The 16,921-nt window shown below is 41.3% G+C and overlaps 2 protein-coding genes across 3 annotated transcripts in view; one reads left to right on the top strand and one right to left on the bottom strand.

Moving 5' to 3' along the window:
• ano1a (anoctamin 1, calcium activated chloride channel a) overlaps nucleotides 1–3,331 on the bottom strand; it is a 73,865-nt gene extending 70,534 nt beyond the window's left edge. Inside the window, exon 1 of one of the 2 annotated variants that reach the window (XM_061670588.1) lies at nucleotides 3,198–3,331. Coding sequence is in view for 1 of the 2 variants with exons in the window: in XM_061670587.1 (XP_061526571.1) it covers nucleotides 2,123–2,177 (55 nt within the window). In the remaining variant the exon portion in view is untranslated. Of the gene's footprint in view, nucleotides 1–2,122; nucleotides 2,250–3,197 lie in introns of those variants that run through there. The other variant, XM_061670587.1, reaches the window with a different exon arrangement.
• Nucleotides 3,332–9,976: 6,645 nt separating this feature from the next.
• zgc:153993 (uncharacterized protein LOC767645 homolog) overlaps nucleotides 9,977–16,921 on the top strand; it is a 31,615-nt gene continuing 24,670 nt past the window's right edge. The window contains exon 1 of the mRNA XM_061703253.1: nucleotides 9,977–10,185. Coding sequence (XP_061559237.1) covers nucleotides 10,122–10,185 — 64 coding nt within the window. The 5' untranslated portion in view covers nucleotides 9,977–10,121. The remainder of the gene's footprint in view (nucleotides 10,186–16,921) is intronic.

The raw sequence follows: 16,921 nt of genomic DNA, 5'->3' as shown, positions 1-16,921 counted from the left end.
TGTATCTTGTATCCTGTATCTATCAGAGAAAGCAACAACTGAAATGTTTTCTGCTTCCACAAAGTGTGTACAGATCCTCCTGGGGCAATGTACAAAATGAGGAAATGGCAGTAGATTAACAGTGGCATAATGGCTCTGAAGAGTTTATGATATCTGTACGTATTAAAATTGTCATCAAAACATGGACCTGTGATTGTTGCCCATTGAATTTACGTATTACAGTATGTGTATGCTGCTGTAAGACAATTGCATTTTGTCACTTAAATACAAATAAATTAAGGTAATATTCGATTCGTTTATTAATTATTTATTTGACTAATAAATACAATTGCATGAAACTGTTTGATATTCAAATGTAAGTAAAGTCAAAAGTTTTTACAACTATTAGTGGTCCAATAGTCTGTTGTTTTTTTGTTATTGTTGTTTTTTTTTTGTAGCTGTTATTATTTTAATTTTTTTTACTGTAGGGACTGAGATATAGGGGGTTTATTGCTGTTTACCCCACTGATGCCCTCTTTCGTTTCTCCTTTATAAAGTGGAGACTAATTGTAGTATACAATTAGGAAGAAAAGTGAGGATTCCAAGGATCCATGACTGACAAGAGCGCTAGAAAATCGGTGGGGCCAAAAAGTTCTATTTTTCACAATGATCTAAATCCCTGGCGGTGGTAGACAGAATAGACCTAAGTGGCAGCCTGGTCACCAAAGTGTTCAAGTTTTTACCTTTGTCTATCTGTCGGTCTGTATTTAGATATGTTTTGTGAGGAGGCAGATGATGCATCAACTGAAATGTTTTCAGCTTCCACAAAGTGTGTACAGATCCTCCTGAGACAATGTACAAAATAAGGAAATGGCAGTGTATGACGTGCAGCATCATGGGTCTGGGGAGTTTATGATATCTCCATGTATTCAAATAGCCATCAATAAATGCAAATCTGATTGTTCCCCATTGAATGTACTTATTATTTGTGTGTAAACTGGTTTCATGCCATAAAATTTTGTCAGTTAAATACAAAGAACATAAGTTAATATTGAAACAGTGTGATCATTTTCTGTTTGACAAAGAAATACAATTGCATGGAATCGGTTGACAAATATTAGTAAAGTCAACGTTTCAAAGTCACTATTGATTATCACAACTATCAGTGGTCCAATAGTCTTTATTGGTCATGTTTAATGAAATAAAATAACATATTAACATGACAAAGAATACATGGATGGGCATTTTACAATTTATTCTGTGATCTGCTACAGATGGTTGTTTAAGTACAATTCTGTTGTATTTAACTTTTAAGTATAGTACAAACCATTTCATCTTTAAGAACAGTTTGCTTTTATACATTTAAGTACCATTTTTATATAACTCCTGTGCAATACATTTGAATGGAATCCTTATTTAAGTACTTTTTTCCCTTATGTTTAAGAGCAGTATCAATGTTCAAAATGTGCATAATGTTACAGTGGGTTGCATAATAAACTTTTAAAACATTGGTACCTTTTTTTAGTGAACATGAAGGCCTATGTATGACATTGTTGTATTTTATTGTTGGTCGTTATAGTGGTACTTGGCGAGCTATTTTCTGAGGTGGTAAAGATGAGGTGTAAAAGGTTTTGAGAACCACTGAGTTAGAATATAAGGTTTAAATGAACCCTAAGCATGAAGATGAAAACAAACAAGCCTTTCTCAATTGGGTTAACTTCCTCCGGTGCTAGGCGGACTCCAATTGTGAATTGACGCATGGAGTAAAAAGTGGAGGTTACGTACATAAAACTGTTGTCAGCGGTCCCATTATAGAATAAATCAAATCACTCGCAAATAAATGAAAAGCTGGATTTATGTATTATGCCAATCGTTTTCAGGAAATGTATTTTGTTATATATATATATATATATATATATATATATATATATATATATATATATATATATATATATGATGGAAACGACATTTATACACGATATAGATATATATGAGCCATTAAACAATGATGAGGTTTCTTCGGTCATCGTTTCTTAAAGCAAATTCCTACTCATCTACACACGCGCGCGCGCGCGCACGGACACATGTACGCGCATGCAATTCCACTGTAGATTCAATAGCAAAAATGCGCTCTTTCTCTTACCAGTGTCTTCTTTTGTCTCCTGGCGAATTAAACCCCCCACCGCTTGACACTCCATGACGTATTTCAGGTTCTACCGCAAGACCCCAACCACATCTATTCCTCAACTGTGCGCTGTGTAATCTGTATGTGTGCCCACAGGTTTATAACCGCCTGCGTTGTTGCTTAGACACGCATGACTGGATGCTACCACTCACGAATAAGGCTGCCAAACGATTCGCGTTGAATGTTCAAAAATAACAATAACATACCCACAAGATAGCCATTTGAAGCACATCAGAAAAAAAGAGTTGACAGAGAGACACAGTTTGCCCTATTCACGAAATATATTTTATGGTTAACACAAGCTTGTCCATGTGTCTAAAAAAATATAAAAAAAAATAAAAAATAATAATAATCAAATCACTGATATGTGTTGTTTTGCAAGTAATTCACCATGGGCTTAGGTTCAGTACCAGTACCTATATTTGGCATTGTAAAAGTTAGTCAATTATCCTATCAGTATTATGGAAGATATGATTTTCGATATGAATGCTGCAGTGTTCGCACTCCAGCCGGGACCGCCCACTTGCAATAGGGAACGAAAGGAGCGAAAGAAAAAAAAAAAAGTGCGGAGGTGTTTCAAACGTCAACATGTAAAAACTCTCACGTCGACTTCACATCCCGAAAAAGCACTTTAACGATCCGCGAGACTTAGTACCTGCACGTAAGTGGTCAGTGTGAAGGGAATCATTCTGTGGGCGGTTGATCGATGATCGTAATGAGTAAACAGAATCAACTACACCACAAATGTAATTACATTGCGACGAAGAAATGCAGTGATCCAAAGAGGCGTGTACTCTCCTTTCTGTTGTGGCTAAATTTTCGGTGACAGGCATTAATTAGGCGAGATAACTTTTTTTTCCAATCTGAACTTTTCTTTTCTTTTCTTTTTTTTTTTCCATTAGCAGATTTTAACAAAACATACAGTGAATGGCGTTACAATTTAAGGTTCCGAGACTGTGCTATTTAAATGTGATTAAAACAGAAATGGAGGTTTCACCGCAAACAAAGAGCAGTAGGTACACAGAAACTTTACCTTTTCTCCACCGTAAAAGAGATTCCGATTATTTGGAAAATGACATCGAATATTTGTTGGTATTGCCTGTAACACTTCCCTCTCACCTGGAACAGGGAGGGTGGAGTAGGAAGTGTTTCTCGTCTCCCCAGGTGAATCTCTCCTCCCCCACTTGTACTGCACATGGTCTGGGAGTAGCTGATTGGTCAGAAGCAGAAGATAATTATTCGGAAGAAAAGAAAAAAAAAAAACTAAACGAAAGCCATTCTAAACTGCACAGGTACATACCAAATGAGGGAAGCACATTTTGTTCATGAAGGTTGCTTGATGTTTGGCAATCTAAAGCTGATACCCTTCTATAATATCACAACACGATTGCAACCTTAACCTAGAGTCTTCAGTGAGAGACATTCCTAGACAGACGTGTTTGAACTCGTTGCATGTATTTATTCGGTCATTTTCTAAGATACACACCACTGAATTCACCCTGAAAGGCAGAAATCTAGTATGTGTGTATATATATATGTGTGTGTGTGTGTGTGTGTGTGTGTGTGTGTGTGTGTGTGGGAGGAGTGCCCGGAGAAAACCCATGCGGGCACGGGGAGAACATGCAAACATGCAAACTCCACACAGGCGGGGGCGGGGATTGGACCCCGGGCCTCAGAACTGTGAGGCAGACGCTCTAACCAGTCGTCCACTGTGCCGCCACACACATTCATTGTCACATTCTTCATAAAGTGGAGATACACTTTAGTATTGGTATAGTTAGAAATAAAGTTTTCACATTTCAAGTGATTCAAAGAATTTTGGAATAACGTGGTACACTCACGTGACTGCTGTGCAGGCATGGTGGTTTCAGTTTCTGTTCAGTGACGGTATGACTAGGAATGTGAATGTTCGTCCGTCACTATATGTTCTCTAAGATTGACTGGCGACCAGTCCAGGATGTAGTCTGCCTTTCACCCAAGGTCAGCAGAGATAGGCTCCAGATTATTTGTGACCCTAAACAGTATAGATAGATAGATAGATAGATAGATAGATAGATAGATAGATAGATAGATAGATAGATAGATAGATAGATAGATAGATAGATAGATAGATAGAATACTAATTATACATCACTATATGTACAGTAGCACATTGACTGTGTTTTTAATGTTTGCTTGAGCATACAAGAAAGTATATGTACTTAAAATAATGTGTGTCTGTGTGCCTTCTTATGTGCTGTTGGTTCATAATAATGTTAATGTGCATACAGCGACAGTATCATATCAGAGTAAGTGAATCTGGACAAAGTAAACCAACCGGATTGACGCCATAAGCACAGCCTTCTTCAACAGTGAATCAGAGCAAAGGACCAGTGTTTGTTCTTTGTGCCTCCTCATGCAGTGGCAAGGACAGGCAGTACTGTCTGTAAAATATTTCGCTATTGGGTGTCACAGTGAATGTTGACGGATTCAGTGTTTACCCATTGCCAAAAGTAAGGTCTGTCCTTGGTATGAAGGGAATAAATTCCCCATTTGCATAAGATAAGGCAATCCTATCTATTGTTATTCTGAATGAGGGCAAGGCGTTGGTGTCATTTTACCCACCACACCCAAAACCTCAACAAAATTTCCAACTCAATTAGAAAGGAGGGTTTTCTGTGAAATTCTTTGTCTGGTAGTTTTAAGCAATGTGAACATATTTAAAGATCAAATCACAATTTAAAAAAAAAATTAAATATCCATTTTATACCACCATAAATAGGGAAACAAGAAAGATAAGAATATAACTGTCAAACCATAAACTAAATTATTATAGAAAGGTGAACACTTCTTAAAATAACTGTCTTAAGTATGACATCAATAATAAAATGATTATTATTGATAATCTAACGCTTGCCGAACAAGTCAACGAAATTGAAAAAAAACACCCGGACTCACCCCTCATTATTCTCGGGGACTTTAACAAAGCTAAACTCAACCACGAACTCCCTAAATACAAGCAGCACATCGACTGTCCTTCCAGGGAAAATAATACTTTAGACCACTGCTACACTATGGTAAAAAACGCATACCGTGCTATACCTCGTGCAGCCCTGGGCTCGTCTGATCACTGCTTAATTCACTTAATACCGACGTACAAGCAAGAACTTAAATGTGCGAAGGCTACAGTGAAAACAGTCGCTGCTCTTCTCTCTCTACACGAACGACTGCACCTCAGCGAACCCGACTGTCAAGCTCCTGAAGTTTGCAGATGACACCACTGTCATCGGCCTCATCAAGGACGGTGACGAGTCTGCATGTCGACAGGAAGCGGAGCGGCTGGAGCTGTGGTGCGGGCGACGCAACCTGGAGCTGAACACGCTCAAGACTGTAGAGATGATCGTGGACTTCAGGAGGCATCCTTCGCCACAGCTGCCCCTCACGTTGTCCAGCTGCCTTGTGTCAACCGTCGAGACCTTCAAGTTCCTGGGAATTACAATCTCTCAGGAACTGAAGTGGGCAACCAACATCAACTCCGTCCTCAAAAAGGCCCAGCGGAGGATGCACTTCCTGCGGCTTCTGAGAAAGCACGGCCTGCCACCGGAGCCGCTGAGACAGTTCTACACAGCGGTCATCGAATCGGTCCTGTGTTCTTCCATCACAGTCTGGTTTGGTGCTGCTACAAAAAAGGACAAACTCCGACTGCAACGGACAATCAAAACTGCTGAAAGGATTGTCGGTACCCCCCTACCCACCATTGAGGACTTGCACGCTGCCAGAACTAAGACAAGGGCGTGCAAAATCCTCTCGGACCGTCTGCACCCCGGTCCCCAGCTCTTCCGGCTCCTTCCCTCAGGTAGGCGCTACCGATCAACGCAAACTAGAACTAGTAGACATTCCAACAGCTTCTTCCCTCTTGCGATCAACTTCTTAAACACCTAACCTATAATTCCATTACAATAAGCTGGCAATTTTTTTGACTTGAGTTCGTTGTCACATTTCTGTGGGGCCAATTATGTATTACTCGTGCACTCACTGTAGTTGTCTCGCCATGCTGCACTATTTGCATATACTGGCCACTCATGCCAGAGTAGCATCTGCTCCATTTGCACACCGATTGAGGAGTATCTGCAACATTTGCACAATCAACATTGTCCCAGATGATCGCACTACTCGTCACTTTAACCCGCATACACTCCTTGAAGTCTCAGCGCCCTTTGCACAATGGTCATTGCACCGGACTATTGCAATATTAGTCATTCGAACTGCTCTAAGTGCTAGAGGACTCTGCATCTTTTTGCACAATTGTTTTTTGTCAATGTCTTTATGTCCCCAAAGTGTTCTGTAAATTGACTGTCTGTTGTACTGGAGCGGCTCCCACTACCGGAGACAAATTCCTTGTGTGTTTTGGACATACTTGGCAAAGAAAGATGATTCTGATTCTGATTCTGAAAAACGATTATTCTATTATCAAGATTGCCTGCATTAAAGCCAGGCAATTATTGTTCTGGGAGATTTATCTGTAAAATGTACATAACCTGTTATCCACGATGTTCAAAAGAATGAACCTGTCTCCCATCGAAAATGTGTGGCACATTATGCCAATGAATATTTTCATTCATCCAGGTCATTTTATTCTCAGAGCATTGAATCGATTGCAACCGGACTGTCATCGAGGCAAAACGTTTTCTAAGACAACCAGAACAGTTCAGTTACGATCGATTAAATGTCCTGAGAATGAAGCGCAAAATATTACAACGCAGACTCCGGACTGTTGAGCAACTGAAGTTGTACATCAAGCCAGAATGGGAAAGAATTATTACAGCTACAAAGCTTCAACAATTGTCCCAAATTTCCAAACGCTTACTGAGTGTTGATAAGAGGAAAGGTGCTGTAATACTGTGGTAAACATGCAACTGTCTCAGCTTTTTGGGAACGTTGCAGCCATCAAATTCAAAATGTTTTTAACATTAAATATTGTGTCTTTATCGTGTATTCAATTGAATATAGGGTCAAAAGGTTATTGTACTATTTCAAGTGGATTTTATTATGATTAATTAATCAATAATTTAAGAAAGTAAATGCTTACTGTGATGTTTCATATTTTCTGATTACATCAATAAATCAACGGACAAAGATGATTATGCTCTTTGCAGGTATATACTGTCGACGCACACCTGGCTGGTCTCTCTGCCTTAATTCACTCTTTACTGCAGGGCGTACTTTCCACCAATAGAGGGTACTGATAGACTATGAAAACAGTCATCAGGGTCATGACTCGACACTTGATTATGTATGTACATTGCACTTACTACTGCTTATGTCAGTCCATCAATGTTCATGATTACGTTGTCCCTTTTATTTTCTTTGGCGGGCTGAGAGACGACAAGTCACCCCAATGTGTGATTGACACCACGGGACATAGATGGCATGAGAAATTCCCTCGGTCTTTGCGTAACCAGTGCCGCCTGCAACACATCTCTTCTAGAAACTCCACCCGTTGAGTCTCAAAGTTCTTGAACTCCTATGTAGCATAAAACACGCTACAACTTGTGGTCTTCAGCAAAATTCTCAAGCTGTTGAAGAGGAATGTTAAGGGAAACAATAACTTTGTTCAGGTGGTCACGGACCCGCTTCTTAGGTCCGCCTCGAGGCTGGACTCCAGTTTTCCGTTCTCCAAAAGGACCAATCTTAGGCAGGTGGTACCCCGGCATCCGAATGGCGTGGCCTATCCAGTGCAGCAGTCGCCTAAGAAAGATGGCCTGCACACGAGTGTTTACCGCTTGTTGTACGAGTTTTGCATGAGGACTTCTGTCTGTCCTTGGAGGAGAGGCCAATGATCCGTTGAAGGGAGGGAATTTGAAAGGCCTCCAGCTTTTTGATATGACGGCATTCACAGCCATATAAAAGAGTGGAGATGACAACCGCTCGGCATAACGCGATCTTGATTCCCAAGTTAAGGTTGGATTTGATAAAAACTCTTGTTCTTTATAGTGTCCAAATGACGTAGCAGCAGCACTAATGCGGTTGTTGATATCGTCATTGATTTGCCCATCTGAAGAAATGATGCTTACCAGGTCGGACAAGGTGTCAGAATTCTTCACGTTCATTGCCTAGATGGAGTTGGGCAGATGGAGCATTAGTTCAGAATGATGTCTCCAGTATCTCTGTCTTCTTTGGATTGACAACGAAGCCTAAACTATGGTGGTTGGGAAGTGCAAAACAATATAACCAATTGTGAGACCCTTTTACATTTCAGAAAACAAATGAACAAAAGTTGCAACTAATTTACATGTCAGAAAACAAATCACCAAAAGTTGAAACAAATTGACATTTTAGAAAACGAATAAACACTGAAACACTTTTACATTTCAGAAAACAAATTAACAAAAACCGAAACAAATTAACAAAAGCCGCAAGAAATTACAAGTGACATGGAAAGGGACACGTTATTAGGATTCCCACGCACTATCCTGACTAGGGTTGGGCATCGTTTGTATTTGAGTAATTCCGGTCCGATTCCGGTTCCAAAAGATTCTGGATTCCGATTCTTTTAGGGGGCCGGGTCCAAAAAGTTTGCATGGTTTAAATAAAGGGTGTCCAAATTATGAACATCTTTTTTCTGAGCAGCCCGCAGAATAGACTAAAATGAACATTTGACTCTGGTTTCTTTATAACCAGTATCAATATCAAACCTATGAACTAAAAGGCAATGTGTGTGGAACTAACCCAAATGACTTAATCTTCATTAATTAATGATTGATAATGAATTCATTAATGATAATTGTTTTGTGTTTTTGTTAATTTGTTTTCTGAAATGTGAATTTGTTTCAGCTCTTGTTAATTTGTTTTCTGAAATGTAAATTTGTTTCGACGAGTTAATTAGTTTTCTGAAATGCAAAAGTGTTTCATAATTTGTGATATTGTTTTGCACTTCCCAGCCTCCGTAGTTTAGGCCTTGTTGTCAATTCAAAGAAGACAGAGGCACTGCAGACACAAACAGTTATAGTAATTTTTCATTATGTCAATCTTTGACTGTAGATTTTCCCAGATATGGGCTGGTGCTGCGGCGTCATCGGCATATTGGAAAGGCGGTCCGGTTGACCGATGTGAGGCACTGAGTGCCAAATAGACTAATAGATCAAATCTATAGCGAATTTCGATACCGTCATCATATTGTGATTTTGAGAAAGAAGAGTCACTTCCACAATAAATATTGTACAGTAGGGGCTTGACGCCGACCTGGACGGCGTCAAGCCCCTGAGGATTCTCCACCAAATGGAGAAGAAGAGACAGCCTGTGCAGAGATTTGTTTAGGCTGGTGCTTGTGTATTGTATTTGATAAATTTGCATATATATTCCAAATGTACATTTTATTATGTATACTATACAGCATTTTAGCATAATGCAGTTGCATAGCATTGTAATAAGGTGCATACTGGGAAAAGTAGAAGAGCACATTAGGGATATGTGGGATGGGTCAAGCTTTTGAGATCATATGAAACATCACTTCAATGCAAATGTGCTTCTGGTGATGCAAACGTGCAGTTATGGCCGACTGTCAAGCACATCATGCTGCAGTGTATTCCAGAGAAAGAAGGGAATTGTTTTGTGTGCTGGAAAGGATGGGACAGCAAACATTCTCCAGACTAAAGTCCATGAAATCCTGCATTTCCCTAACACTAACTAGACTGACATAAGTGAGTGTTATGACACACCTGAGGGAGGCAGTAATACACTACTTATGCCCAGTCTGCAGGTTTAAAGAATGGGGTTAATAAAAAAGTGCATGTTCCTCTACAGGAGACTGACAGGTACTGCATGTTATTTGACTTCCTCGTTCCACAAACTTTGGACTTAACCGGCACGTCCGAACGAGACGACACATTATTCCGTTGGTTTTATCTGCGTATACTTCCGTCAGATATTGAAATAAATCTCCCTTCTCTGGACACGACTTGCTTCCAACTCTTGGAATATGTCTGACAACAAGGAGAACAACGAGGAAGAACAACAACTTCAAGGTGCCGTGGGTGGGGAAGGTAAGTGAAGCAGCGCCGTGTTAACCTGTACAGACCTGTACAAACTAGGGGAGTTTTCAAAGTCCGAAAACCGAATTCAGACGAGAATTTGTTTTACCCAGTGCTCAAGTTTCCCGAGTTAGAAACCAAAGTGTTGCCAGCAGCTTGTTTGATAAATGCCGAATTTGCTTGCCAAGTTTTACAGGCCGCGAGCCGTCTGGCCACTATAGGGTAAATACGGAGTAGATTTGATGCTAATTCACCACAATAGTTCATCGTCAGGTCATGATGCTGCGTACCGAGGCCAAGACGATTGTTCAAAATTGGGTATCTGACAGATTATTTGTGTCAGATACGAAACGAAATTCAAGAAGACAGCTGAGCGAGAGAAACTTGGCCGGATGTTTGAGAGTTCGCCTGACATTCACTTCTCTCACGCTCGCATGTGTAGTTATGTGGAGGACAATTTTGGAAACTGTCGACAAAAACAATTGTTGTCACTGCAAATGTATATGCAAAAACGCCGCTTGATTCTACATTTTGATAACAGTCTGTGTTAGGGACCGTCGACAAATTACACATCCCAGAGTAACAAATGTGTAACAAATCACCATATAACGAATATACTACAGGTCAAATGTTGCTGATATATTGCATTATAGAGAGATTGTGTGCAAATAATTGACATAAAATATTGACTAAAAACCCTTTTTCTCATTCTGGTTGCTGTAGTTGTTGGCAAGGGGAGTCTACTACTTAATGCAGGTCAAACTTTGCCGATATCCTGCATTATAGAGAAACTTTGTGCAATGAATTGTCTAAAATATTGACAATATTTATTTATTTATTTTTACCTGTCCTGTTCAGCTGCATGCCCATGCAGAATTGTGGATCTGTATGCCTTTCATGCTAGAACAGTTTTGCTGTGCATCAGGGGAGTTTGAAATACTTCTTCTGCTTATTTATTTATTTATTTTTTAATTCTGATGCTTATTGAAAATGCAGCCGGACAGAAAAGGGTTTTAGGGAAATAGATCGAGGGACAGAACGGACAAGGTAAACAGGGATGCAAACCACAGCAGAACAAAAATTAGACAGTTTAAATATTTGACTACAAATAACGTTACAAAGTCAAATCGTCTTATACAGCGGCTGAAATAAGTATTTAACACGTCACCATTTTTTTCACTAAAGATACTTCCAAAGGTGCTATTGACCTGAAAATTTCACCAGCTGTTGGGAACAACCCAAGTAATCCATAAATACAAAGAAAGCAGAACAAATAAGCTCAGAAATTAAGTTGTGTCTAATAATGTAAAATGACACAGGGAAAAACTATTGAACACGCCAACTTGTATTTCTTTAATACATTGTACAAAAGCCTTTGTTTGCAATGACAGCTTCAAGACTCCTCCTGCATGGAGAAACTAGTCGTGTGCATTGCTCTGGTTTGATTTTGGCCCATTCCTCCACACAAGCAGTCTTAAAATCTTGAAGATTCCGTGGGCTTCTTTTATGGATATAGATTTTCGATTGGATTCAAGTCAGGTGATTGGCTGGCACATTCTAGCAGCTTTATGGTTGTTGTTTTTTTATTTGAAACCAATTTAGAATTTCGTTGGCAGTATGTTTTGGATCATTAACCTGCTGAAATGTCTACCCTCGTTTCATTTTCATCATCGTCCTCCAAGAATGTCTCGGTACATTTGCCCATTCATCCTTCCTTCAGTAATGTGAAGTTTACCAGTACTATTTGCTGAAAAGCAGCCCCACACCTTCATGTTCCCACCTCCGAACTTCACTGTTGGTAAGATGGTTTTAGGGTGATGTGCAGTGCCATTTCTCCGCCAAACGTGGTGTGCATCATGGCATCCAAATAGTTAAATTTTGCTCTCATCTGACCAGACTATTTTCTCCCAGTATTAAAATGGCTTTTCCAAATGTTGTTCACCAAACTTTAAACGAGCTTTGACCCTTTTTTTTTTCAGCAATGGGGTCTTGCGTGGTGAGCGTGCATACAGCCCATGGCGGCGGAGTGCATTACTCACTTTTTTCCTTGTGACAACAGTACCTGCTAATTCCAGGTCTTTTTGAAGGTCTCCACAGGTGGTCCTTGGCTCTTGGACAACTCCTCTGATTATTCTTTGCACTCTGTCAGAAATCTTGCGAGGAGCACCTGATCGAGGCAAATTTATGGTGGTATGATTGGCTTTCCACTTACGTATTATGGCCCCAACTGTGCTCATTAGACTTTACACCGATCTGATCAGCCTGATCGGTATCGGCCAATAATTAGCATTTTATGCTGATCATCTTGAATGCCATAATTCTCCGATCCGATAAATAATTGGTTGGAAATCACTGGACTAGAGAATAAATACTTTAAGATACTCGGTATACAGTACAGTAAGTATATACAGTAAATTAACAAGTCATTTAAATAGACACATTGCTCCATCTTGTGATTGGATCGGTGATCGGTGATCGTTTTTTTAAACTCGCTAAGCTGCAAAACTCCTGATCGTGTAAAGCCTAGTGCTCACTGGAACGTTAACAAGCGTAGATGTGCGCCTGTAACCAATGCCATCGTTATGTTTTGCAACAACTAGTTTGCGATGTTCTTGAGACAGCTCTCTGCTCTTACCCATCATGAGATGTGTCTTGACTCAGACCTTTGCAATGAGACATTTTTGTAGCCCGTCATTTAGGACTGAACCAGCTGATATTCATTTGCACTGACAAAGGGCTGGATTGCTGTTTGATTATTGATAGATTTTAGGTGTTGTCTTGGCTTTCCATGCCTTCCCCTAGCCCAACCGGAGCACCCCGACCAGTCCCAAAGGAAGGGGCAAGGGTAGCGGACTACCACCACCCACACCCAATTCCCCCCACCCAGCGCACCCCACCCTTACCGCCACCCTCGAAAAACATGGGGGCCCCAATCACCAACTGAGCCCAATGCAGGAGCCAGCTGCCACCCGAAAAGGTCACAGCCCGCCTACAGAGAGCCCATGTCAAGCACCTGCCGCGAGCAGTGACGGGCAAGGGTGCCAGGAGAAGGGAGAGGAAGACGGGGAACCAGGGGGTGAGACCCCAGTCTCCCCGTGACCCAACAACCGAAGGGGGAGGGGGGGGGGGGGGGGGTTAGGCACCAGGAATGAAGCCAAGTGAAATGTGAACACCCACCCTATTACTATTGTTACTATGTCCTCGACTGGCAACCATTATCCCTGTACCGTGATTGTGTGTGGTGGGGTGTCTTGCATTAAAATTGGGGAGACTGGTGAGGGTGAGGTGAGACGGTCACAGGGCAATGATGACCCACAACCGTCCCCCCCACCCAGGCCAACCAGCTCCCCAAAGGATGTGCAAATGTATGTGGTGCATTAAAAATCTGTGAGGGAAAGGCATGGCGGGCCAGAGAGAAGGCTGAAGTGCTGGAACACCTGGCCAAGTGTCCTCCCCACCCCGACACTGCCGTCCCCCCACAGACGGGTGTATGATGCAAAAACACTGGAGAAAACCGGGCTAGAGAGAAGGAGGATGACCAGACCAGAGACCAACACAGAAGTGCCAGTACCCGGCCCGGCGTCCCGGTCGTCATGCCTCGTGCCAGCCCCCTAGGGGACCCTGAATGAGATCTGAATGTGCTCAAAGTGCGAAATATGGACAGTGTGAATAATAAAAATGTGCTGAGTGTGTGAAGAGGCTAGACTTCTGTGGGCCGCCCCGGCCCAACAGGCTGGAAGACCACAGAGAACCCCGACCACCACCCAGCAACCAGAACAGGGCGCAGAAGGTGGGCCCATCAAAGGCAGAAGAGAGAGTGGGGCGACGACCACGGCAGAGTGCCCCAGGTAGAGGGAAGAGGAGGGCACAGGCATGGGATACAGCAGCACGCCCCCCAGGCCCCCACACGGAGACCAGGACGAGAGCCCCCGGAGTGGGACCGGCGGACACCTACCCGGCACCCTGGGACGGGGAGCAGGGACCACCACCCCACCACGTCCAGGAGGGCATCACGGACAGAACCTGACCCCAGAGGAGGAGGGGGAAGCATGCCCAGCATCCCCTGAAGCCCACACCGCTGATCCAGAAGGAGAGGGGTTCAAGTACATGCAAGTGACCCTATGGCATGAACAGGAGTCTAAAATGAGAAGTTATGATTTGATCACATTACATTATATTGACATTACACATTAAATTACATTTCTGTATGAAATTATTTCCCAGGCAAACAAGAATCAAGCTTCAACATTCACCAAATTAATAAGAGCGGACCAGTTTTTCTTAAAGTTATCCATTTAGTTATTACGCTTAGTAGAGATATTTTCTAGTGTTATAAATTACTCTATGACAAGATTTTGCCATTGGTTAATGTTGAAAGCTTGTTTATCTTAATAATTATAATGATATTATAATATTTATTATTTTCAATTACTATTACTTATGTGTAATTTGCAAATTGCCAAAGTGAATTAAAAAACAAATAACGCTTGCCTGCAATTGTAGTGTTAGAAAATGTGTCTTACATGACGCAACAAGCATCATGTTTTTATTGCTTTGTGGTCAACATTTTTGACAATTATTGAATTTTGGTGAATATTTTTGACAATTAATTGCATACAGTTTAACCAAAATGCCAGATATCTGCAAAATTTGATCTGTAGTAGGTAGTGGCCTCACATTGCCACCTACTACACCTTTTATTGATTTTTAGTAAATATATTTGCCAATTAATTGCATCCAGTTTCTCTCTAATGCATGATATCAGCAAAGTTTGACCTGTAGTAGGTAGTGGACTCCCATTGCCAACTAGTACAGCAATCAGAATGAGAAAAGGTGTTTTTATTTATTTTTAGTGATTTCACCAAAAGCCTTGGTCGTGTAACTTCTAGACGGCCCATGGAAAATGTCAAGCGAACCTCAAACCACTGGCTAACTTTCTCTCGCTAGCTAGCTGTACAGTTTCAAAGCGTTTGCATCATATTTTCCTTTGTCCAAACAAGAATTCTCAACATTGTTGTCAAGCACTTCGTGGGGGAGGTCTTTTAATTTCAGACAACTATAGCATCAAGTAGAACTAACTGATGGTGTGTGGCACCAAACTTCAGAGTTGCACACAATACCCAGGTGCATACCTAGTTTCACCCAAATCCATCCTGTATTTTCTGAGATTACTAGTGAAGTCACGTAGTTCGATTACAATACTCCTGTTACCATGGCAAGCAATGCTGACATTTTGAACATTTCAATATTTTTAAAATACATGGTTATTATTGTTATGTCCAATTTTGAATAGCTTAGCTTCATTTTTCCTTTTGGGGAAAAAATACAGATAATCCCTTTTTGTTAATTTCTTAATGTTGAATTATCAAACATATGGGAGCGTTTGCTGCGATTGGCTGGCAACCAGTTCAGGGTGTACCCCGCCTCCTGCCCGATGATGGCTGGGATAGGCTCCGGCACTCCCGCGACCCTTGTGAGGATAAGAGGCTCAGAAAATGGATGGATGGATGGATGGGAGCGTTTGCGTGTCATCACCAAGTGGTCACGTAGGGTCTTGGTTGGAAGAAAGTCCTCAACTCAACGGCCGACCGGGAGTTATTCAGGCTTATTTTTGTTAATTATTAAATGGTAGTGTTGTGTTGCATGATGGGCTGCACATACAGATTTGATACAAATTATTCCAAGAGCGTTTACGACAAGAAACCTGAAGCTCATTTAAGGCTTGGGTGCAGCCATTCCATGACACAAGTGGAAGAATCACTACTTAACTGACCATGTTTGCGTCTGGCACTTTATATAATGGTAAGACATTTAACTTAATATTAACTTGTTTTGCAATATAATATTACGATGGGGATCACATCATCATCACGATGGGGATCACATCATTAATATTTATTAATATTTATGTTTGGCACAAAAGCAATGACGAAAGATGAAACGAAAGATGAATCCCACATTAGCAAACTTGCATCTCACTCTAACATACTTGATGCCTGCGTTACTTTTGGTGATATTTTCATTTAATAGTAGGTCTACTATCCATCCATCCATCCATTTTCTTCACCGCTTATCCTCACTAGGGTTGCGGGGTGCTGGAACCTATCCCAGCTATCTTCGGGCGGAAGGCGGGGCATACCTTGAACTGGTCGCCAACCAATCGCAGAGCACATTGAAATAAAGAACCATTCGCACTCACATTCACACCTACAGGCAATTTAGTCTTCAACCAACCTACCACGCATGTTTTTGGGATGTGCGAGGAAACTAGAGTACCTGGAGAAAAACCACCCAGGCACGGGGAAAACGTGTAAACTCCACACAGGCGAGACTGGGATTTGAACACCGGTCCTCAGAACTGTGATGCAGATCTGCTAACCAGTTGCATGGAGATGTTTTGAACATTTTCCAATCAACAACTGAATGATCAACACTTACGTGTATGCGTCATGAGTCCTGTACACTTTCATTAAATCTCATTAAATCTTTTGTGTAGGCCAAAATTAAAAGTTGTTGATCAAGTACATCCCCTCAGTCTGGCCAGGTGGATGGATTTGGGACACATTTGTCCATATAACATTATATTTAAAGCAAATCCTGTGTTCCACTGTTTTAGGGCAGCTTTGGTGCATATCTTTGCTTGGCATCAGCTGGGCCAATCTTATATACCGCGATAAAAAGCCACGAAAACAAGGTTTCTCCGTCAATATTGTATGGGAACAGATGGTGCTCTTGCCACTTTTAATGC

The sequence above is a fragment of the Phycodurus eques genome, chromosome 2, assembly GCF_024500275.1.
Source record: "Phycodurus eques isolate BA_2022a chromosome 2, UOR_Pequ_1.1, whole genome shotgun sequence".
Lineage (NCBI taxonomy): Eukaryota > Metazoa > Chordata > Actinopteri > Syngnathiformes > Syngnathidae > Phycodurus > Phycodurus eques.
Note: the sequence above shows the minus strand (reverse complement) of the source record. Positions and strands in the feature narration are given on the sequence as shown.